At 46.0% G+C, this 24,242-nt stretch overlaps 2 protein-coding genes across 4 annotated transcripts in view; both read left to right on the top strand.

The window, feature by feature from the left end:
* MLXIP (MLX interacting protein) overlaps nucleotides 1–5,842 on the top strand; it is a 53,833-nt gene extending 47,991 nt beyond the window's left edge. For 2 of the 3 annotated variants that reach the window (XM_049804219.1, XM_049804218.1), the window contains one exon: nucleotides 303–5,842. In XM_049804219.1, the coding sequence (XP_049660176.1) occupies nucleotides 303–424 (122 nt within the window). In that variant the 3' untranslated portion in view covers nucleotides 425–5,842. The remainder of the gene's footprint in view (nucleotides 1–302) is intronic. The other variant, XR_007506598.1, reaches the window with a different exon arrangement.
* LRRC43 (leucine rich repeat containing 43) lies at nucleotides 3,494–23,932 on the top strand. The gene is made up of 12 exons (XM_049804220.1): nucleotides 3,494–3,561; nucleotides 16,533–16,808; nucleotides 17,091–17,201; nucleotides 17,340–17,479; nucleotides 18,093–18,331; nucleotides 19,098–19,264; nucleotides 19,665–19,788; nucleotides 20,008–20,147; nucleotides 20,306–20,395; nucleotides 20,682–20,882; nucleotides 21,420–21,501; nucleotides 23,772–23,932. The coding sequence occupies exons 2-12, from the start codon at nucleotides 16,650–16,652 to the stop codon at nucleotides 23,930–23,932; spliced, it is 1,614 nt and encodes a 537-aa protein (XP_049660177.1). The 5' UTR covers nucleotides 3,494–3,561; nucleotides 16,533–16,649.
* Nucleotides 23,933–24,242: the final 310 nt, after the last annotated feature.

The raw sequence follows: 24,242 nt of genomic DNA, 5'->3' as shown, positions 1-24,242 counted from the left end.
TTCAGCGCGTATTTATATTTGCAGTTACAATTGCCAAGTGGTACTCTCTTGTAGAAGAAATAGGCGTGTTTGTTCTTTTTTTTTAAAAGTCCTAGATCTCCATTCCTTGTTCCCTGGGCAGAGTTCTTGCACATCTCTGTTTATTGCTCTCGCTGTGTGTGGAGGAGTGCCTGTTTTTCAGAAGTATTTCCATAATTCTGTCAGGCCTAACAGCCTTGCAGTACCTGCACACTATCCTGCATGGATCTGTTTGCAGTCAGACTAATGGCTTTTCTTGATGCTTTTCTGACTTTTTTTTGTAGTGGTGCTGAATACCCTCCGGCATCTAAGTACAACCACCTCAATTCTGTCGGATCCATCGTGCCTGCCAGAGCAAGCCGCTGAGGCAGTTATCAAGATGAACAAAACAGTTGGTGAAACCTAACAACCAAAGACAATGAGTTGCTTATACAAGGTGTGGAGAACCTGCCAGTCTAGTAGCCTGGTCTCCTTTCAGTTGGTGCACTTTAGAAAGAATTCTCTCCATCACCTGAGACATTGTTCAGGGCATCTGGCTCTGCCTTCAGAATATGTGGAAGTATGATGCAACGTTGTCATAACGTTTTGATTCCTCTTCAGTGCTGTGCTGTACTCCGTTAAGTGAGAAAACACCAAGCTCAGGTAAATTTAGCAGGTTTGAGTCCTGCAGGCAGCAATATATCTCCATCAATGCAGCATGCATCTATATGCAACAAACATATTTCTATGAAACAGCTTCAAGTACTAAGTTTTCTGAAGTGTAAGTCTTGTACACCAAGGGATGTTTTCTTCAAGGGGAAATATACTTTCAATTTCATGAAACAAAATGTGCTTTTTATTTTGTTTTCTGATATTCAGTTCCATTTGTTTTACTTGAATAGTGAAAATTGTTAAACAGGATCATATTAAAAACCAAAGGAGAAGAAGAATCCGTCAATGATGTCAACTTGTGGCAAAAATACTAGAATTAAAATCTCAGGCCGTGTTTTGTGTATTTTTATTTTAATGAGTGTATCATTGCATGTGATCAGTTTCAAGAGATGCTTTATTTTCTAGCAAATAAAGTAGCTGATTTTTATTCTTTTTCCTGACACAGCCATTGCAAGTGAGTAGCGGGCTGTGCAGTAAGTGCAAGAAAGCAGTTTTAGATTGCATAGACTCTGCAATTAGGATAGATACATCAATTTCATACCCATTTAATCTGCGAACTGTTTTCTTGCACTCTGCAGAGTTCAGCTACCTTCCTCATAAAATATATGCATATAAAACACATGCATAGATAAACGTAATAATGCTTCAGAGACAAGAATTGAGTTTGTAATGTTAAGAAATTGGCTTTTTTATCTCAAAAACTGTATCAAACCATGTGGATTTGTAGTCAGTTCTTTGCTTCATCTTTTTTGCTTGTTCTTTTTGCCTTCTGTCTGAAAAACGTGAAGGACAGCTAAATTTGGTCAGTATGGGAAGGTTATGTTCAACATTAATTATAAAACATATAAAAATATGTTTAAAACCCAAAATACTGCATAACATTCTTCTGTGACAGTCTTAGCAAGTACTGTACTCTGCTGCAGATAAACTTAGTCTGGTTACATCAGTGATAGTCTGTCCATCCTGAGGCAGCACTGGGATATTCATTCTGGCTGATTGTTCGCAGTCTGGAGTTATTTTATGACCCTTGTAATTTCACTCCTTACTTGATTCTGATTCTTAAGAGCTATGCAAACTGTGGGTAATGTTTCTCTGGTACCTCCCGTGAGTAGTTTTCCTCCAATTTCAAAGGCAGGCTGCCTCGAGGTGATTAGCAGGCTATCACAGTGCTAAAAAGAGGAGCAGCTAAAACATTTGGGCATTCACATGCTGAAATGGGGTCAGTAGGTTCTCCTTCGGAAGCTGTAGTTTTTATCAGTGTTGTCCCTGGTCTTCTCCACTTGGTGGGCCTAAGTTTAAAAAGAAACAATAGGCTTGGGGAGTAGGACTAAGCATGGGGAGTATTTTTCTTTCTTCTTTGTCCTAAGATTTTGCAGCTAATGGCTTTCATTGCAGAGTTCACTTATGTTGGAGCAGGACTGTAGCAAAAAGAAAGCATTAAACGTTAACCCCAGGGCCCTCTTCCTGAGCAGAGGTACTGTGAGTTGAGGAGTTGGGGGCTAAAGGGGACTGCTGGGGGGGAAGGAACCTAAGAGGAAGACAAATGGCATGATCTAAGTACCAACATGTCTTTCTGTAGCTGTGCAGACAAATGAGGAGATGCTCTGTTTTTTCTTTTTTTTCTTTCTTTTTTTTTTTTTTTTTTTACAGTAGATAGATCTGACATCATTTGAAGTTTGTGGTACATGTGAAAACCTGTGTCCCTGTGACAGAACCAACAAAAATCCAGGCCTCAGCTAAAGAATTGTTTGTTGAAATAGTGTATAAAGGTTGTCATAGTAATTAAATAGTGAGTAGATTTTCTGGGGGGACCTGTATCTAGGTCTTTCATACATAATGTTGTAATCAATTAAGCAGTATTATTTGGGATGCATCTGGATAAAAAGCGTTGACTAAGCGTAAATTCTTTTTTAAATCAGTGCTTTAAATCCTCCCATTTTTATCGTTGATTGTGAACTTGATTCCAGTGAAGTCATTTAACACTGTCATTAGCTGGGGAGCGTCCCTCAAGTTCTTTCTTTACTGGGCTATCTCATTGAGATGCATAGATATCTACATGCGTATTTGCATGTTAAAAATATGTATCCGGTTTTCTAGAAAGAAATCAGTAGGCAAATTGTCCAAGAAAGACCCACTTGTGTTTTTGCTGTACTTTTCAGATGAACAGATTCTGTAATGCCTCCCCTGCAGTGTGGTCTCCTGCTTGTCAGGCAGTGATTGTGCTTGATTTTTACCATTACTAGTATCAATGACATTAGAGTTTTGTCTCAACAAGCAAAGTGTGCTACAGGCATACTTCAGAGCCCAGGGAATTCTGATAACTTCTAAGCTTAAATCCTAACATCTCAGATCTCACTGAATGGATTGGAAGCTGAAAGGGACCTTACAGGAATAAGAAGGGGTAATGTGACTGAACTGCTAAAAGTTTTGTCCATTAGCAGTTTTTATCTGGATGTGGATGCAAAAATCATCCTGCTCTTTGCACCATGAGCTGTTTACAGTTGGAGGTAAAGTGCTTATTTTAATAATTTGTGGTGGAGAAACAAGCTCATGGCACTATTAAAAGACTGCAAATCTTAACATAGTAAAGAGAAAAAATTTATATCAAAAAGCTTACTTAGGCAAGAGTGTAGGAGGGAGAGAATGAAAAGTGAAAAGAAACTTTCCACGTAGTGCAATTACCAGAAACGATGTGGTTGCTCTTTGAAGCAGTGATTCAGTGTATTTTTCTCATCCTATTATTGCAAATCAGAATTCTTTTCTCTTATCAGTCAACCTTGTGAGGGGTGTGATTTCACTTCATTTGGAAACACAGGAGGAAAAAAAGCTGTATGATGTCTCACATCTGCACAGTGGAAGTACTGAGGATTGGTATGAAAAGAGATTGATCACGTATGTATTAATTCCTGCATAGTTTTCCACTTTGGTTTATATTTGAACTCCTTAGTCTTGTCTTTCTTATTCATTGAGGAGTCTAAATACCGTATTTGTTAAAAAAAAAAAAAAAAAATTGGTAACACTTTCTCCCCTAATTTAAGTGGTCTAATTTCCTCAGTGTCACCAAAGTATACTTAAGCAAACAAAACACACAGTGCCTATACTCTACACAGAATTACAGATGATGCACACCTGTCTTCAGTGAATTGGTGCTGAACTTTGTAAAGAATCCCCATATAATTGAATACAAGTCATATTCAGTCAAATCCAATATATTTCACTCAATAAGGGAATGGCTAGATAAAATGTTTATGGACTGTGATATGCACAAAGTCAAACTGAGATTGTCTAGTGGCTCCTTGTGACCTTGAATTCTATTAATCAGTATGTTGTAGATGGCTCCCACCCCAAACACAAGTTTTGGAGAACTTGTGTGTTATCTGGTATAGTTATTAGGCTTGTATCATGCTCCCTGTTAGCAGGAGGAATAAGTGACGGAAGTCCAGGAGCAAACTAGAGTTGAAGGAGTTAATGAGTAGTAGGAACAGACACAAGTGCGTGCTTCATCTTGACAGTCTGATCTCTGCACAAAACCAAAGGATTCTTAATTAATATCATTTGACCTGATGGGCATGTTCTTCTGTGCTTTTCTAGACGCCTTGGGAAGCCTTCCTTGAAGGGAGACTTACTAGAATGTTTCCATCTGTGCCTTAGATCTTGGCATCCTGTATGCATTTGATTTATCTTAAATCATACATTCTTCCTCCTCATACAGTGCAATGTGGAAAATTCAGTGAATTGACAAAGTGGGGCTTCCCTGGGTTTTAAGAGGATTTTATCTGTGTGGCATTACTGTGTCCCTTTGAAACTGAGGTTGTGAAAAAATTTGTGTATGTATGGAAAAAATTGCGTCTTTCCTGCTGACTTCACCATCCTCCACTCCCATGTACACAAGCACATATGCACACGTGTATGTACTGTCATACTAGAACTTTGACAGAAACCCAGTAAATATGCAAATGCTTAAATCTCTAAGTCTGGAATGGCTTGAAAAGACGAAGGGCTGTCAAATTGCATTGAAAAATAGCATCCCTTTACTTTGTGTCTTCAGGGTTTTTTTACATTCCCTTGAGAGAGTGTGTGTGTGTGTATGTGTATGCATGTGTGGTAGAGGTGACAGGGGCAGGTAAATTTTGTTTTGTTTGCTTTTTTTAAAAAAACTGAAGAGCAGTTTAAAGAGCATTAGAGGGAAGCTCACTGCAAAAACATTCAGTAAGATAATGCTTTTGTAATACAAATTATTTGAAAGCTATTTCACTTTCTGTGTTTCTGGAGTGGATAATTCTGGCCTCGATGTTGCCAACTAGAAGATACTGCTGAATATAGAATGGGTTGTTAACTATTTTGACCTTTTTCTTTCTTTTCTGGTTCCTTTCCACCTTTACTGCATAGAAAAACACCCAAAATCCAAAGGCTGATGATACCTGGTTTAGGTGCTTTAGGGATTCAGTCATACCAATCTCAGAGGACTATGGACAACTGTTGATGACTCTTATGAGTTTTTTTGATTAAGTGAGACAACAGGAGTTTTCCTGATACTCCTCCTCAATTTATACAATTGAGTTTCAGAGGAGATCATTTGGTTTGGGTTTTTTTTCTTTTATAGGGCCCCAATATTGTTCCCACAACATCAGTTAAGGCCTCAAGTTTCCTTTTGTTTCATTCTTAGTTGGATTTCATGCTCATTTACTGTGTTAGAGCAGAAGTGATAGTGCGGAGTTGTAGATTGATCCGTAAAACTTGGTTCAGTTACAAAGAAACACATTTTAGGTATATAATAGAAGTAATTTTCTAGCCACTATCTAAACTGCTTTTATGTCTGAACTTTTCCAACATGAATAAGGTTTTGAATCAAAAGATATCAATGTTAGGAGCAAGCCTTTTAATTAACAATACAATGAATAAATTGCTCTTTTTCTTCTTCTAATCTTGTATTTAAATGTGTTTAAAGTGAATGGAGTTCATTCTTGTTAAAAAAAGGCAAAAAAAAAAAAGAAGCTTGGAGGTATGAGGACTTCAGGTTGTGCTCTTGCTTTGCCTAGGTTTCCTGTTCTGTTGCATGACACAACTTCTGTTGTGCTGTTGATATGTAGCACTTTTCAGTAGGTCTGTTAAATTGTGCAATGCATTTTTTATATTTACAACCAAAACAATAAAGGTTATTTTTTGGAAGAAACTGGTTGTAATGCCTTTATTTTCTAACGTGATATGGGGAAATGTAAGCGGAATTGTTCCTGGACTAGGACAGCACTTGCCATCCTTTTTGCAACTCTGAAAGGCGATAAGGGCTCATTTCCCTATTAGCAGTGCTGAAGATACACCCCTTTGGGATCTGTGTGTTTGGCTTTCCCATTGCAAGGCAAATATTCTCTGTTGATCTTTTGAAGCTTGGATTCCCTTTTAAGGAACTTGGTGTCCCTTGGGCCCTTCTTGTCTGAAAGAATCAGCTCACTCTGAGCTTACATGGAGCTTACGAGTGATTTCTTTATCTCATGCATTGGCCACCGGGCTGTATTTGCTCTGTGCTGGGTTGTTGCCTGTCTCACCAGGCTAAACGTTAGCCAGATTAGTAAAAATTGAAAATTACCCTCTGTAGTCAATTCTGCTCCCCTTCTCTGAAGCAGCTTAGAGACTGGAAATGAACAGGTGGGTTAAAGTGTAATCTCCACAATTCCAGGTGTCTTCAGACTGTACATGTTTCTTCACCCTAAATAACCAGTGAGCCTGCTCTTCCACATTTTGCATAACAATTTTCCAAACGTATTGACCTTCTGATGTGTTCCTACAGTGATCAGGCCCTTATTATTGTTAATTATATTAAGTACAACAGTGAGAGCAAGCTCTTTTGACAAAACTAAGCAGGCAAACATCTATTTATTTCTGCACCTAGTTCTAAAAGGCTGGTAATTCAAAGGTAGTCCTGGTACTTCTCCAAGAAAGGTACAACTCTTAAGCCTGTAGGGGCTGCACCAATGCCTTGAGCCCTTCTGATCTTATTTTCTTGCAGGCTTGGATTTGTGGCTCTTGGCTAACATAGTGCTTGGACGGTGGACGGCACAGACCAGCACTGAGATTGGATAACATGGTATTCCCATGGAATTGATGTCAGTGTTAGGCATTGAGCTGCTTAAGTCCATTTAAAAAATGAAACAAATAGCATTTCATCTTTGCCTTTAATGACTGATTTTTGTTTTTTCCCTGGTAGGACACTTCAGCTCTCTGTGCTTCAGTTGTCACCTCATTGCTATATTGGATTTTCTTGCCTAGTGGAAGCAGCACTGGGTGACTGAGGCTCTAGTTGAAGTGAAAGGTAATAGATGAGTGAAAAGAGGGATTTTATTTTAAAATCATTGCACAAGAGTTGATGCTGGTTAATCTCATCCTTGTGATTGGTGGCTTTGACTTAATATAGCTTATGAGAACTTTTGATGAGTCAGGTCTGTGGTTCCAGGAGAAGGTATGGCATTTGTGTTTGCATTTAATTTTTTTTAATATCTCTAGCTTAATCTCACATAAAGCATTTTGGTAGAAGGCAGTGATTCTTCACTGCTATTTGAACAGCGATAAACCAAGACTTCAGCCTGACTTCACTCTTAACCAAGCATACAAATGCAAATGTTACTGCAGTGATGCTATCAAACTTCTCTGGGAGGAAGCTGTGGCTGAAGAGCGCTGTTTCTTTACTACTGATTTTGTGGCAATTTCAGTGAGGCTGGTATAACTGTAGCTGATACGCCAAAGGACAGTTATTGAAATGGCTTATTTTTGTGGCTGATTCTGCTAAACTGTGAACAGTGCTAAGAAGTGGACCTACATTTCTCTATGGAAATTACACCAAATGAAATCACTGTTGTAAGGGAATTGGTACTTCAACAGGCAAACAGCTCAGAGCTCTCTATATGTAAAAGAATGGTAAGCAATGCTCACTAGATTTTTATTATTTTATTTTTTTAACCCGTATTTACCCTTAGGAGTTCTTCTATGCCTATTCTTACCACTGAGGACTTTCTCCTCCTGAGTGTCCTAATCACCAGGAGGTGGGCAGACAATGAATAGTTGGGTGTTGGGGGAGTTCCCTGTGTGCAGATACAGAATAGTTCGTGTTGCCATCCAGAGAGATGTTTAACATGTTCCTATCTTGGAACAAGGTGTGTGTATCACAAACCCCAACACCTTTCCATCACAAAATGGAAACAAACCCACAAAGACTAGACTCATCACATCGCTAAGTCCTGCTGCTGCCTGCCCTTTTGTGACCCTTCTTACAAAGCCCATCTGTGACTCCTCCATCTCAACTGTAAATTCCTCATAGGCCTTGAAAGCCAACAGCTACATTTTCAATCAGGGTAAGTGGGGAACTGCTTGTCAAGAAAGCTTTGCTGGTGACCTCCTCATTATCACAGCAGAGATGCACGGTGTGGTGCAGGCATATCCCCCAACTTCCAGCCTTTCAGGGCTGAGGAGGATTTATCTGAGCCCTGACCATCCTGCACCAGGCAGGAAAGCTACAGGTCTGCAGATCTGTCTGGGACTGGCAGCCTTCTCCTCTTGGGAGTGACTTGTCTGAGCCTTTCTCTTTGTGAATGCTCGTGTCATCTTTTGAGAATCTCTGGGCTTCAGGGTGAGCTTTTGAGCACCCTGCCTCGGGCGTGAGCAGCAGAGGTCTAGACAATCTCTTGCGAAGGAAGCCATACAACCACCTCTGCATTAGAGCTGGTGTTCGTTCTCAATTCTTCTCCTTACTGTGCAGACCAAGGTCAGTCATCCAACACGTGACTCTCACCTGTTTAATATCCCTCCCTTTTCTGAAGCTGCCCCATCTTCTCAGAGAAGTGGGAAGAGCTTTTCAAGGAAGCCTTTACATGTGGCTGAGGTTGAAAGGGAACCAACCATATCAGGATAGACAAAAGGACAGTACCTGAGCAGCCACACATGCATAGGCTGCCTACAGAACCTAAATAAACTCTCCAACATCAGTGGCTGTTTGCTATAGGAGCTTGCAGAAATGAGCATAATGCAGATGTCAGAAGTGCTTTAGTGATACAGGTGTGTCACTGTGCATCAGACTATCTGCAGTCACTGTTTCTGTCTTGCACTCTCATTCTGACTATTCAGTGAGGTGCTGGTCATCGCTTCCTGACCTCAGCCCTTTGAAGTTTGATGTTCTGGTATCAGCCAGCCTGCCTTGCTGCATCCCGAACGCTTGTGGCAAAGCACTACTCTCTTTCAAGCACGTGTGAGGACAGCAGCTTGCCACAGTTTTGCATAAGCCTGTGTCTCCCTACTTTAAGTGTGCATCCTGCGTGCATGAGCTCAGACTCTTGAGGGGAGCTGAGTCTGCAGGGCTGGCAGCACAATTTTGTGCCCCCACGGGGAAGAACAATGCTGCTCTTTTTCAGGTTGCTCCTCCCATTACATGAATTGGGTCAGACCATCTGACTCACTTTAACATCTTGTTTGAACTTCTGAGGAAATCTGTTTCCTTTTCCAAGGCAAACACTTTCATTTAGCTATTTACATATTCGGAAGGTGAAAGAAAACATGTGCATGACAGAGAAAACCACAGGGAGTGGCCCTGTATAATTCTCTGGTTCAGCAAGGTTTAAGTGGTTTGTGTCAACCATTGGAAATGGTGATGTCTGAGCCCTCAGATGTAAATGTCTTTCTGCTTGTAGTGGTTTGCTGACCCTACCTGATAAGGTCAGCAGATGTTGCTTCTGCCTTGGGAATAAGCACATCCACAGTCAGTGATCCTTTTCCATTCGCTCTTCTTTCTCTATTAAAAATTAAGGATATGAGGTTGGAACTGCACCTTTTGGACCCTGGAAAAATTGGTAGAACTGGAACTAAGCAGAGTAATTTGAGAGTGTGCCCCAGCCACCAGTGTTACCCCATAGGGGTTAGCACTGAGACTTCCAGGACTGGTAGTTGACTTTATGATGCAGAAGGCATGAGCAAATACCCACCTTTGGACTCGCCATGCTTGCACGAAGCTCACACAGGTCAGAGAGGTGGTTTATTAAAACATTCTTTGAATTCAGGGCGTGCCGATATGCCACTAACAGAGAGAGTTGTGCTACTTGTGTTAACGTCAGAAACCACAGTAACAGTCTCAGATCTGTCCCCATCCTTCTGCCTGTCAGCACTATGTGACGCCTCCATAGTGGTGTCTGAAATTGATTCCATTTGGGAGGAATTCTTCCCCGGCTCCAGCAAGGAGCTTGGTCCCCCCTGTTCCTCTTGGAGAAACTAGAATACTTTTCTAGGAACACCCCCCGCCCTGGCCCCAACTGGTGCTTTTTGGGGACTGGCAGTGACTCCGTTGATGTCAAGAAGCCACTCTTCCTAGAGAAGTGTGGGTAGAACAGGGCCAGTTCTCCAGCAATGGGAGGAGGAAGGAGCTACAGCGGGGTCGGGACTAATGGCACCATCTTGAAGAACCACCACAGCACAAGGGCGAGTTGGACACTGATGTATTTTGCATTGAGAGCATTTGAAAGGAGGATGGGGGAGATGAACTGGTAGCAAAATCCCTTGCTCCAGCTCCTCTTGGGCTTTTCACAGAGCGGAGAAGGTGCACTGGTGCCACTGGGATGCAGGGGTTCAATCCAGCTGCAATTCCCTGGACATTCAGAGCACAAATGTGAGTACTCTTGAGCAAAGTCAACCCTGCACAGGGCTGTGTGCTGGTGTGGACCACCATCAATGAACTTGGGGGATGGCAGCAGAAAGAGGAGTAAGCCTTTACTTGTGTTTTAAGTAGGTGTTTCAATTAATATTTTTTTTTTCTACATAGATAGATAATGTTAATTTTTGGAACTGATTTTTTTAATAGAGAAATAATGTTTATTTTGGAACTGATTGTAATGCTTAGACTGGCTTGAGCTTTGTATGGTAATTTAGACTAAAATAATTGTGTTATTATTATTAACCTTCCCGTTATTTGGGATAATCAGGACTTGATATGAAATAAAAGAAAAACAACTATATGACAAGTCCTATTGCTCCTAGACCATTTGAGTGTCTTTGCTCTGCTACCAGCTCCAGGAGCGGTAATTAGCTCAGCCACATTTTGGTGTGGTGGTTGTGTCTGAGCTAATCCAGCATGTTTCCAGCAAAGCTGGTGCTGGCCATGAACCATGAAAACCTGTAAATCTAAACCAGACTCTGGAGCTATGTTGAAGAAGCCGCAATAATTCAGCCTTCAGAAGTGGGGGCTGATTAGAAAGCAATTTACCTACTGGTGGATCCAAATGAGAAAACAGTTAGGAACTTAAGAAACAAAACTGCTTCATGTCTATGAATAAAAATGGATGGGAAAGGAGAATATGTGCTGTTTCTAGTACTTTTAACATAAGGACCAGAAACAACTAGTTCAATTTGCTTTTTAATAAAACACTAGGTTTTCAGTGCAAAAAATATTGTAAAAAAAATTATTACACAGTTAAAAGAGAATCCAGCAATATTACTTTTCTTTAATCTCATTTTAATTAAATTCCAGGTTCTATCCAAATATAATGGCAGAAAATGAGTAAAACCATTCACCTACTAAGTAGCAAATAAATCATTCGTCCCTTTCAGTATCAAAATATAAAAGTTAAAAATCTGAATAAATATATATAAACTATATAATTGCTTAAATAAATTTATAAAAATAGATGTATTATATAAATTAATAAATACAATTCACTAGCAGAGAGAGGTACAAAATCAGTCTACTGACAACCAACTTTTCTTTTGAAAAATAATTGCAAGGTAAAAATATAAATAACATGAAAAATTACTGAAATCATGCTTTCCTGTTTGCTTATTTATGTCATGATTGGTTAATTAAAACACCCTGACTTATATTACTCCATCCTTTTTATATGCTGTTGCAAATAAAACAGTATAAATAATTTTATAATAAATACAATCAATAACTTAAGACATTCACCCTTTAAATATTAAATTAAACTAGATCATATAGTTATAATATGTAGAATAGCAAGTACATTATCAATGTTGTTCCTGGCATCAAACCGATCACATAACTACTGATAGGTCACATTTAGCCGAGTCTAGTATCTTAAAGTTATTTTTTCATCCTGATGTGTTACATTTCTGCTGAGGAGTACATTTTTGTTGTCTTTCGCATAAGTTGTTCGTATCTCTGTAAAACCCACCAGATGTATGTCTTCTTCTCTGCCGTTTTCATCCTCTGGACCGGGCTACGATCCATCTGCAGAAGGTCTTCATTCTTGCAGTTGTAATGCCCAGCTCGTTCACTCAATGTCGCATTTAGCTGATTGATATTTGCATCGACAAGCTGAGTTAAAAACTCACCACAGATTATTTCCATATCGCTTCTCAGGTTTTGCAAAATGTTGTAAAAAATGTGGAAAAAGCAGCAGTCTGCGTCAAAAGCTGGGCATTCGGGTATTTGCTTCACCATGTCTTTGGCCTGGGAGTCAGCAGTTAGCCAGCTGTCAGTTTTGGGCATTAGAGAGCTACATGCATTCTGTAGGGGAGGAAGAGGAGAGAGAAATTATCAGTCTTTTTCATTTACATCTTTCCTAGTAGTCACTTCACGTTTGAATGTCTAGGTGCATACACACCTGTCTTTCAGTTTGTGCGTGCTTGGGGGGTTTTTTGTTATTGTTCAATAGCTGTATTAACACCTACGCTCCTTTTATCGAATAGGTATTGCACACTATCGGTGGCTGTGATTGTGCAGTACTTTCTATCTTAATACCCTGCTTGCTGCTTGCTTTTTTTTCAGCTTTTTAAACTCTTTTCTTTTTTATCTTCGCCATATGGGCAAAATTTACTCATGCAAGAGATTTGCTTTGGCCTGAGCATATTTTCATCTGTTTCAGCAGAGATGGTTTTGATTTCAAGAATGAATTCAGGGGAAACGTTTACGTTGGTTTTTATCAACGTGCTCTTGGGAACACGTTCCCCAGAATCAAAATTTGTCTGAAACATAAACACTTGGGTTCAGTGCACATTTTACCATCTCCAAGGAAAGGATGGGTGAGCAGGATTTTTGGCAGAAGTGCTCCTGACTGCTCTAGTACTAGGATCAGACTGAAAAGCAAGGCGATTCTATCCATGTTACCAGTGATGTGACTAGTTTCCTCCAAAAAGATGCCTGTTTCAAGCCCAACATGACTCGGGAGACTGAGAAGGAGCAACGCATTTAGTCTGGAAGATCAGAGCTAGCAGTTAGCTGAGGCAAAGTTGCCCAAGCTTTCCCCAGCTGTCCTAGACATTGCTCCCAAACTGCCCTACAGTAATGCAAGGTAAATGCTTTCCTTCTTGTATGGAATACAGAGAAGAGACTGTTCCTAACCCAAATATTTCTTTTCTGACAGTCTTTTTAGTGTTTTATAATAATTTGAGAGATTTCTCCACAGACATAGACACAACAAATGCAAGATAGTACACTTACGTAGTTTTTAAACAAGGTAGTCACTTGCTTTTCTATCACTGATGCTAAGGGCTTTATTCTGGTAGTAAAATGCTTCTGTCTCTGTCCTGTAGTAGATTTGCTTTCTTCTGAGGTGGCTGTTGGTGCCAAGGAGGCCAAAGGAACCAATGAACAGAAGAGGAAGATTGCAAACCTGTTGATCTCTGATTTCAAATGAAGAGGGGAAAGAAAAAAAAAAATACAACGATCAGTCTCAAACCTCTACATCACTTTTGCAAAACTTTCTGATATCGCGCAGCATGCTAAATTTCTGAGGCATATAGACATTAAGTGGCTGAGCTAGCAATGAACATCAACCAATGCAGCCTTACAATGCATAGCAACATTAAGTCAGACCCACCTGCTCGGCGTTTCATGGCAGGCATGGAGAGCAGTTGACTTGGCTGAAAGCTAGCTGAATGTTGGTGTTCAAGCTGCTTGTTGTCTGGAGTGCTGTAGATGTGGACAGCCAAGCTGCATTTAAGTACTGTGGAGTTTTGCGTCAGTGGCTCCTCCATGGTTTTTTTTTTTTTTTGTGGGTGCTAGTTTGGGGTTTTTTCTTTTTTGAAAGATTACATCAAAAGTTAGTTCAAATGCGTCTTCACTGATTATGATCTAGATGCAGTTTCAGACTGACACAGATGGTGTCCTGTATCATCTGTTTGACTAGGAGCTCAGGACACTTGGCTTAGCCATCCCATCTTAGCCATCCCATCTAAATCCTTGGGCTCTCTAAAATGTAGGATTTAGAACATAAAACTCTGTTGTTGTTTTTTTTAAAAAACATGGTTGGAACATGCAAGCACATTATTGATACCCAAAGCCAGCAACCTTCTCCTGCAGACTCAGTGTAAGAGTGGGCTAATGCAGGGAGTGAAAAAGCCATGAGGGGCTCGTGTGCAAGGCAGGCCAGGCCTCCAGGTCAACATATAAATCCTTTTGCTGGATGTCTGTAAGACCTTGTCCCCGAGGTGTGGCCCTATCGCATAACCCAGCAGAGGATGTCCAGGGCCCCACCTCCCCATCTCTGTTGCCCGTCTCTGTAGCTTCCCTGAGGCTATTTTCTGTTTCCAGTAACTAAATGTAGGAAATTCCCATACACACAAAACCAGAGAAAAATTGCTCCTAGGATTTACAAGTATGAGGCTGTGATCAGAAGAGGACCTGCAGGACTACTGATGGGCTAGGACAGAAAGGAGGGCAGAGAAAACCCCTATGAACATACTTTTGTGAAAATGCCAAGTGACACATACGCACTTGTACTTCCCACCTCTGTGATAAAAGATACACCTGAAAGGTAGTCATAGATTCAAAGATGAATGTGTGTCAAGTCACCAGAAAACTTTTAGGGAACAACATCTTGGTGTCAAAGTAATCAGTTTTGTTTTCTATGTGAAATAATCTGACTCTGAAAATAAAAAGCTTGGTGTGCATGTGAGCTCCTCTGGAGTGCCTGGGACTGGTACAAGGACTGTTCTCTTGGCTGAACTGATTCCCAAGGCTTGAAATGGGAATGGACGCTTCTCTTGTACTATGTTGCACTGGGGTCCCACCAGCCTGTAACTTCAGGCCTCAGTTGTTTGCCTGAAGCCACAATAATGGAGATTCACAAACCGAATGTGGTTCTGCCACTGTGCTGCAAGGGAGCTCTGGACAGCCAAGCAGAGGGATGCAGCCATCCCACAGGGATGCATTTCTTCTTGCACAACCCATGTTCCCAGGTGCTAAATAATGCAAAGAAAGAGAATGAATTATCATGGCCTATGGTATGAGGCAGCAGACAGTACAGCAGAGTGCTGGAAGAGAACCAGAAAAGGACAGTTCTGGCAGACACTTTTTTTAATTTGAGGGTTTTATTATGATTTGGGGTTAAAATGGAGAGAGAGAGGGGGAGAGATGTTTCTTTGTGCAGGGTGGCCTTTAGGAACATCCCTACAAAGACAATGATGGATACAGATGGCTCCTTTCAGGTAGAAGGGTGATCTTGGCAGGTTGCTTGTTTGCAAGCACCAAAAAAGCACAGAGATTCAGCTGGTAATTGCCCCACAGTGCATTGCAAGATGTGTGGAAGGTATGTGAGCTTGCACATACAAGAGACGATTGGGCACCGGGCACTGCCAGTCCCCTTCCAGCTGCCCCAGATGGATACAGCCAGGGAGGACAGACAAGGAATTGCAGCCAGTCTTTCTCCTAGAGCAGGTAACATCGATTTGTGCAGCATTGATGGCAATGGGGCCCAACTATTTGTAACAGTGATAGAAATAAGAGAAGCAGCATTCTTACAGCTTGGCTTTTCCACGAAACACGATTCAACCACCAGTAACACTCTTTCAAAGATTTTTAGAAGATTTGACTTAATTTTCTACTGAACTGAGGGTAGCAGCTTGCCTGGTTATTCCACTCCATGGCATGCCACTATCTCTTGGCGTATGCATGCTCTGCATATCCTTTCCTATCTGTACACAGCTGTGATAAGCTGCTGAGCTGATAGGGTAGCAGATAAGCATCTGTCCTGTAAAACCCAACCCGAGTGGAAGTTCAGCTTTCCACCATGTAACCACCAGATGCTGCAGAGCATCTGCAATTCATCTGGTGAAATTTTGCTGACACAGGCTGCTCTGTAGTCTCCCTAAAATGGAATTTATAGCCATTGCCTCAATACCTATCGCTGGAAAAAGCAAATAAACCTCAGAGCGTGGAGACCTGAATCTGACCTAAGATAGATGGCTTTTGTGCCTCAGGCTCATCTACTTTTTCCAAGTATAAGAGCCGTTATTTTTAGCTGTGAACTATGTTTTCCGATGGCCTCACGCTACTGTGGCGGCGGTGCCCTCCACGCCAGTGAACAGCACTTTTACAGCTTACTGAGAACCTGACTGCTTCCTCCCTGAAACCTGAGTGACACTCAGGATGTAGATAAGTGAAATGGCAAATGCCATGCCACAGACCCTTGTCCAGGGGACAGTCCTGATGCTGCACCCTGCAAATGCTGTACGAGGCCACCCGCTCTTTCCCTGGTGGGGAGCAGGCCCCAGAACCCAGGGGGAGATCCAGAAAACCAGGCATTTATTCCCAGCCTAGGGAGCTCGGTGCCATCCTAGGCTCAGTCCATGGCCCCGCTTGCAGAGCTTGGTCCCCGGTCCCCAGTGCGTATGTGTCCCCGCCATCTCCTAGCGACAGGGACGCGTGCTGCCAAGCCAGGGAATTCTCTGCCAGGCTGGGGCTGAATGGCAACGCCCGGCTGCTGCAGCGTTTCAGCTGCTTTTTGGGAGCACCTGCGGCACATGGGTCTGCAGGACTTCCCCTGTGGCATTGGCAGCTGGGTAGGGGACCAGGGGGGCACAGCTGTGGGACACGGCAGGGGGTCTGTGGTCTGCAGGGTTCTTAACTGCTTCTCTGCTCTCCCTCTCTGCAGAACAAGTCCCGCTTCAATGCATGCACGAACCCCTGTGGAGGCCAGCTGGGGCTGGGGACAGACCCAGCCAGGCAGGAGGAGACCGTGCCGCTGGGTGAGGAGAGCCCCGATGTGCTGATGGAGCTGCTGAGCGACCGGCACAGCCCCTGGGCCTTGCTGCCGGACTGCAGCCCCCAGGACCAGCACCTGCGGGAAATGGCTGTGCTGGCACCCGAGCTCGTTCATGGCTCCAACATCTTCCAGGTCCTCAGGTCCCTGCGGATCGTTGGCAAGGGAGTAAGTGCAGCTGCTGGTGCCTGTAAAGCTACCCATCTTCAGTCCAGGAAACCATGTCTTCCTGTTGGGAGGGAAAATATCCTGGGAAAAGGACACCTTCGCTGTCCCAGCATCTTCCCAGATGCCACTGTTGCAGCTGGGGTAGACCTACTGGTCCCCCCACCCAGTGTGTTGCACTGATCTGTGTTACACGTATGTCATGTGGATCAACACTACATGTTCATGTCACCCTGGGCCACAAGGTGGCCCAGGGTCACATTGGCCAAACCCAACTCTCTGCAGGTGGAGGAGGTTGACGAGGGTCTGTTGCAGTTACAGCAGCTGGAGGAGCTCATCCTCAGTACCAACCAGATCAGTAGGATAACCTCGGCCAACCTTCCCCGGACACTGAAGGTGAGTGAGTGATGATGCCGTGCAGCAGGATGGGGAAGGAGGTCCTGTCTGGGAACGCAATGCAAGCTGAACAGCTCAAGGGAGTGCCAGGAACAGCTCATTGCAAAGGGTGTTTGCTGTTCCCTCTGTCCTGGCCAGGTCCTGGAGCTTTGTTGCAATGTTGTGGCTGATCTGCAGGACCTGTGCGCTCAGCCTCCTCCGGAGCTCCAGCACTTGGGGCTTGGATACAACAGGCTGTGCGGCCCTTCGGAGGACAAGTACCTCACTGCGGCCTTCTGGTAATGCCACAGGCTGAACATGGGCTCCTGAAAGGGAGGTGGGCAGCTGTGAACAGGTGACCTCAAGCCATCAAAATGCCCCCTGTTAGGAAATTACAGCCCTTCAGCAGGGTTGTTTCTTTGCTCTGTGTCCCCTGCCTGTGCAGAGCAGTCTGTCTCCATTTGCTGTCTTCTGTCTCATGCTCAGAGGTTGTCTTGGTCCGTGGCCAAGGTGTGGAATGGGGAGATCACCTGGGGAACTGCCTTGACACCCTGCTCACCACAGTTCCCCTGTCCCTGGGCAGTTTCCTTTTTCCATGCCATTCCCAAAGGCCCTGCTGGGAGTCTGCCCTGGGAAGGATCTAAAGCTTAGGTTGCATCACTGAATGATGCAGTCGGGTGGCTAATGGATGCTAAAGAAACATGATTTTGGGTTGTGGGGCAGGCTGCAATGGACCATACAGCTCAGGAATTGGCTTCTTGAGATTGTACTATTGGATTCCCCAGTTTGACCCAAACTTTGTGCTGGGGAAACACAATTTTTGTTTCCTTTTTTTTTTGACCCAGGTTAGTAGCTCTCTATCCTCAGATAGGTGCTGTTTGCCTAACCTTCTTCTCTGGATTCTCTTCTTAGGCCAAATCTTGTCTCCCTTGACCTGAGCTTTAACAACTTCACAGATCTGCTGGGGCTGGTCTCCCAGCTGTCCAGCCTGCAGAAGCTCCGCATCCTGCTGCTCCAAGGGAATCCGCTGGCTCTCATTCCCACTTACAGAGGCTTCCTTGTGGACAGCCTGCCCAGGCTTTCTATCCTCGATGACATCCACATAGGGCCTGAGGAGAGGCACCAGTTCCAGGGTTTGGCGAGACAGCCAGGTGAGCCTTTGCCTTTGAACCTGTCCGTGCTGACCCCATGAGTCAGAAGGTGGTTTCATCATGGTTGAGCTAGGAGTCCTCAGGGCAAACTCTGGATGCAGTATTGTCTTCCTTCTTGCCTCTCCTCAAATGGAGATCTTTCTTGGTGCCTTTTTACCCCATTAGTACAAGTGGGGAGACAGGCAGAGGACCCTGTAACAGTGTAATTACAATTGAGGTGGGTTTAGCCTTAGGTCCAAAGATTGCAAGAACAACCTAGTCCTAGCACTGTCTCAGCGTCATGGCCGGCCCCCGTCTTCGCTTCCTAGACACCCTCTGGTTTCAGACCGTGCATTTCCCTCTTGAGCTGCTGAAAGAGGAACATGTCCACAAGGAAGATGCTCACATGGGTGCTGCACTGTCTGCATGAAGCAGTGCCACCCCTGCAGCGTGGCACATCCCCGAGTGGGACAAGAGCAGAGGGCTGGGGACACCCGGGGATGGGAAGCCCCTCTTGATGGCCCCTGCTCAATGAGTTTATGCGCTGGACATGCTTTTTGGAGTCTAAAACGTTAACCAGGGAGGCAAAGCAACCAAGCCAGGAGATGTTTGCGTGGCTTTGGACTGACCCCATGTGGCAGTGGCTTGTTACAGCGCTAGTGCAGGGCGGCATGGAGGGATGTCAGGTGGTGGGACACGGCGTGCTGGAGGCTTCTGCTTGCTCTGTGCCTTCCTCGCTCTGGAAGGAGCATGCTCCAGCTTCATAGCAAGATTGTCTTCTTTTTAGAGCTGATCAGAAGCGAAGCACAAGTGGTTGTGAGCATTGGGGAAATCAAGGGAGTCCCTGATCCCAGCACTCGTCAGCAGCTGGAGGTTGGCTCTGAGGCTCCGGTGATCACCTACAGCTACTGTGTGACGTACAAGTTTGTGGAGGGAGAAGAGATCGAGGATGAGGTTTGTGCTTAACTGAGATGTTGAAAGCAACAGGCAGTGTCAGGCCACAGCAAGGGGGACTTCACCTCCAGGCTGCGAAGCCAGACCATTTGTAAAGGACCTGGCGTGGGCGGCAGCAGCAGTACTGGGGACAGAACTCACACGTGGCCACATCTGGCAGGACAAGTCCCTGCTGCCCACATTCCCTGTCCCTCTCGGGGAGCCCAGTGCTGCAGCACGTAGGAGTGCGTTCACACATCCCCTCCCGCTGGCTGCAGCAGACCCCTTCCCTGGCGGTGGCGCCCCTTCTTCCCATGATGAGGGTGGGCTGGGGAATGGGATTTTGGAGGCAGCTCTGCCCCTTGGTCCTGATGCAAACACAACCAGACATGCCTTGCCAAGAGATCCCTCTCTGTTCCAGGTAACAAAAATCCATCAGCGTCCCGTAGCGGCCACCTTGGATGTGGACAGCTCTGTTCAGGACACGAGGGAAACAAAGTGCCAGCAGGAGCCTGCAGCCATGGAGGACCCCAAGGCCCACTCTGGTAATGAGGAGTTATAAACCCCCTGCCTCATGGCTCAGGGCAGGCTTAGGGCTCTTCCTGGCATGTGGTAGCATCAGGACATCCCTCACAGGGTTGGCTGCAGCTGGGCTGTTGCTGAGACTAATGGATAATGAATTGGCACTGCTCATGTCCCGGGGGTCCTTCCTGTCCTTGGGAAGGAGAGGTCTGTCCTCAGAGCTTTTTTGTGTCCCTGCACAGTAAAGGTGTTCGTCACCCCTGGAAAGCCCTGGGCAGACACCATCGACTGCAGCTACAGGAAGGAGCACACTGCCAAGGACTTAGTGGGCCTGAAGTCCTACCTGGCATGTGGAACGATTGTCTCAGTCATGGAGGAGAAGGTGAGTGTGTGGCAGAGCTGGATGAAAGGGGAAAGAGCTGCTGGGAGGCCCTGCAGCGGCAGTGTTCCTGCTGGGAGGCAGCCTGGGACGCCAGTGATCCCGGACGAGGGTCCTTGGGCATCCCAGCCGCTGCAGCACCAGCTCCTCTCCCCGGGCAGGTGCTCTCATGGCCTGTTGATGCTGATCCAGAAGAAAATACAGTCACGAAGGGGAAGGCAAGACAGGGTCTGCAAAAGGACAGTGCCAAGGTAGGATGCTGGGAGAGAATGATGTCCAAACACCGAGCTGCAAAAAAAAATAATGGGAGAATGAGGGCCTTTCTCCTGGGCCAGTTTGGTGTGTCAGAGAATCTCCCCTCCATGCCAGACCTCTTGCCAAAGTCCCCCCTTGCTACGGGAGGAAGGCAGCAGTGGTTTTACACACATCTCAGTCTGGATGCAGTGGTGGGCAAGGGGCTGGGTCGGGGTTGCTTGCTGTCTGATAAAGAGACCCCAGCCCTCTGCTGACGCTTGTCCCCATGCTGGTGCCCTGCAGGTTCCAGTGCCCAGGGACAAGCAGAAAAAGAAGGAGAAGCCATGTGAACTCCGCAGCAACCCTCCCATTCGGAGGACCCTGGGCACCCAGAGGGTGACCCTGGAGACCCTGCTGGCCACCGAGGACCTGGTGGCAACTGTGTGTGACTTTGGGATCCTGATCACTGAGCAGCTGCTGCAGCCACCAAGTCTGGAGGAGAAGGTAACGAGCATGTCCCAGGGCAGGGTGGTGAGGCAGGGCTGCCAGGGACGGGCAGCGCTGCAGGCTAGGGTTCAGCATGTCCTGCCCTGCAGCTGGCCCAGGCATCCATCCTGTCCATCCCTCAGTTCTCCTCTCCATAAAATGGGGCTGAAATAATCCTGTCTAGGCACCATCCATCACTGCTGGTATAGTCATTTAATGTTGATATTAGCGATGAGTACTGCTACTTTTTATAGGCCAAGATTAAGAAAATAGATGAGTTTATTTTTCCATCTGAGACTGTGAAAAGCAACTGCTTGTGCTTCCTCTGATGCTCTCTCTCCCTTGGCATGGCAACATGCACCAGCTGTACCGACACTTTCTATTTCCTGGATTCTCTTCTCTGAGCAGCCCTGTCACTGTGCTCCTGCTTCCCCTCACCCTTTTCCTTTGCCCTTTAAATCCTGGTGACAGAACCCCGATGGTGATGGCTGTCACAGGACTGAATCCGGGCAGTGAATTAAAATGGTCTAACTATGGAAACATCTCTCTCCACAGGAGAGGAAAAAAGGCAAAGGCAAGAGCAAAAAACCAAAAGCAGAGAGTCAGTCCAGCTGGAAAACCGCAGCATCTACCAAAGGTGACAGAGACTAGAGCTGGCTGGGCAGAGGGTGGTGTGTGCAAGAGCAAACAACAGCGGTGCCCGGCCCGAAGGCAGCCACAGGTCCCTGTCATGCTGCCAGCTCTGCTGAGCAGGGCGCTTACTCATATCCTGAGCTTCAGGCTGTGAATGCATCCCATTGACTGTAGGGGCTGTAAGGTTAGACACATGCCCGGACACCTTGTTGAATTGGTGTCTGAACAAGCACCAAGGGTGGGCTGACGGCTGTCCTGGGAGCGACACACACCTACCAGCTCTGCCTGCCAGGGGAGAAGGGCAAAGCAGATTTTTGGGTGAAAGATGTGCTGCCCACTGTGTCGGCTGCCAAATGTGGCTGGTGGTGCGGGCTGGCACAGACAGCTGGGAGGAGTGCTGTCTGGGATGCATAATAAGGTCCTCATCCATTTCCAGCTCACATCTCAAAGCACTTTGCAGAGGGGATTTTTGTTCTTTCTGGTTTAGAGATGAGATGCACAGAGAGCGCCAGGTGCCCCAGCCAGCTCATGGTGGGGCTGGGAACAGACGTGGATCTGCTGTCACTCATGAAGGGACCACCCTGACCCCTGACGGGTGTCCCCTGCCTCTCCAGTGCAGAGGTCACAATCTGCTCAGCCAGCAGCGTTGCTTAATCCACCGGAGACAAACCTCACCCTGCCTCTTGCAGGTTATTTTTCCAGCAATCTTGTTTTGACTGCAAAAATAGCAGTGCCAGCACATTGGAGGGGTGATGCAAGAGCAGGAGGAAGGTGGGGGTGGGGAAGGGGTGGCAGGGCGATGCTGAAAAGCTGCTCATGGGTTGAGGAGAGCATGGAGCGGGCCAGGCCTCCCCAGCACCACTCAGAGCTACCAAAGGAGCCTCATGTCCCCGCTCTGCCATCAGGTTTAGTCGCTAATTTAAGAGAGCAATTAACCCCCTTCCCCAAGAGCTCTGGGAGGCTTTTCAGGACCCTGCCACCCACGGTGAGGGCCCCATCTTTGGGGAGGATCTCAGAGCGCTGCAGTCCTAGGCTGTTTCTGCGCTTGAGGAAGCCTGATGGCCTTCCCAGCTACCTAAAAAGAAGAAAAAACTCCTTGAATTTTTGTTCCCCACAAGAAGATGTGCATTTGCAATATAAGGTCAGACTGTTGCTGAAGCAGGGACCTGCTGTCAAACAACTTAAGTTTAGCAGTGGTGTTTTTTACTTCCTTTCCACCCCATGGCCTGTGGTCAGTGTGAATGGAGGAGGTCTTCCCTTCAGCTTGAGCAAAAATGAACCCTTTCTGCAGGGGGTTCTGTGGCTGGAGATGGTTTTGCATGCACAGAAAGCCGCTGCTGATGCAGGAAACCCAGAGCGATTAGAGACTCGTGCTTAATTTGGTATCCCCTTATGCCTGTGGATGTGGAGGCAGGCCAGCTGCACAGCAAGGCCACTGAGTGCATATTTCAAAAAGATGGTGTCTAAAAATCAGCTGCCCCCACAGCTGGCTACACCCAGTGCCGGCAGTGTCCCATGGCCATGCACTCCACTGTGACTCATGACTCACAATTACACCCCGATTGCAGCTGAAGTGGCAGGTGGGCTGCTCAAGCGCCGCTGCACGCAGTGTCTGCAAGCCCTGGCTGCTCCATGAGTCACCAGATTGCACCGTTTGGCACTTGCTCATCCCCTGGGTACCACGTACCACCTTGGAGCTGCGGCAGTGGCCATGCTCTGAGGCATGGAGGCCGGCTCCCAGGCCTCGCTCTGCTGCAGCCGTGCATCCAGTGAGGCTGTGCAGGGACTGGCACTCTCACAGCCGGGAGCTGAGGCTGATTTGCATCCCTCCGTCGGCAAATGCACACAAATAATAAGTCCTCTCAGAGGAATTGGGATCCCTTCCAGATGGCTCAAAGAGGAAAGGCAGCAAGCTTTGTCTCGAGCAAACAATTTGCCCAGACATTGAAGGATGTCTTCGGAAGTAGTCTCACGTAGGTCTCATTTTGCCCCACACTTGATTTTCCAGGATCCTTGAAATGATTTATTTCTGCATCCTTCTTTTTTTCCTAGGAATTAGAGAGGAGTTTAACAACAAAAAGCGAAGTTCCATCCAGGTCGATTGCCTGCTTAAAGATGGGGTTTTGGGCTTCTTACCTGAATTCATATTCAAATAGATTTTCCCTCAAGGCCCAGGAAGCCGGTGCTAACACAGTGGGCATTCCCCCCCTGCACGCGGCTGGTTTAGGGTGATTTACTCTGTCAAGACAGTGACAGATTTACTTCTTTCCACAGGAAAAAGAAAAACCAAGGACTCTGCTGAACTGGAGGAGGGTCGAGGTCTCCAGCTGGTGCCACTGACGGTGCAATTCCAGATGCAGCTGGTTCGGTGGCCCTCAGCAGCCGGTACCCAGAGCCAGGAGAGCACGGCCGCGGCAGTGGGGAAGGCTCAGTAATGTGTGCATAGCGAAAGAGTGAGTGGCAAATAAAACCCACGGGGATGCTGCGTGGATCCTGGTTTAGCTGACTCGCCAGAGCTGGGAGATGCCAAGGGGCTGTCGTGGTCGTCTGGGGCTGCTGCTGAGCTTCTGCAGCACACGGGGGCTGGGTGGGCTGTGCAATGTGCAGGGCTGCAGTGCCCGGTGCCGGTGTGCAGCTCCTGACACACGCTGCCCCGGGGGCGCAGTGCCCGGTGCAAGCCCCCCCCGGCCCCGACCGGCGGGGCGGGGCGGGGCGTGGCAGGGCGGGGCGGGCTCCTCGAGAGGC

Source organism: Accipiter gentilis, chromosome 7 (genome assembly GCF_929443795.1).
Source record: "Accipiter gentilis chromosome 7, bAccGen1.1, whole genome shotgun sequence".
In the NCBI taxonomy this organism is placed as follows: Eukaryota; Metazoa; Chordata; class Aves; order Accipitriformes; family Accipitridae; genus Astur; species Astur gentilis.
Note: the sequence above shows the minus strand (reverse complement) of the source record. Positions and strands in the feature narration are given on the sequence as shown.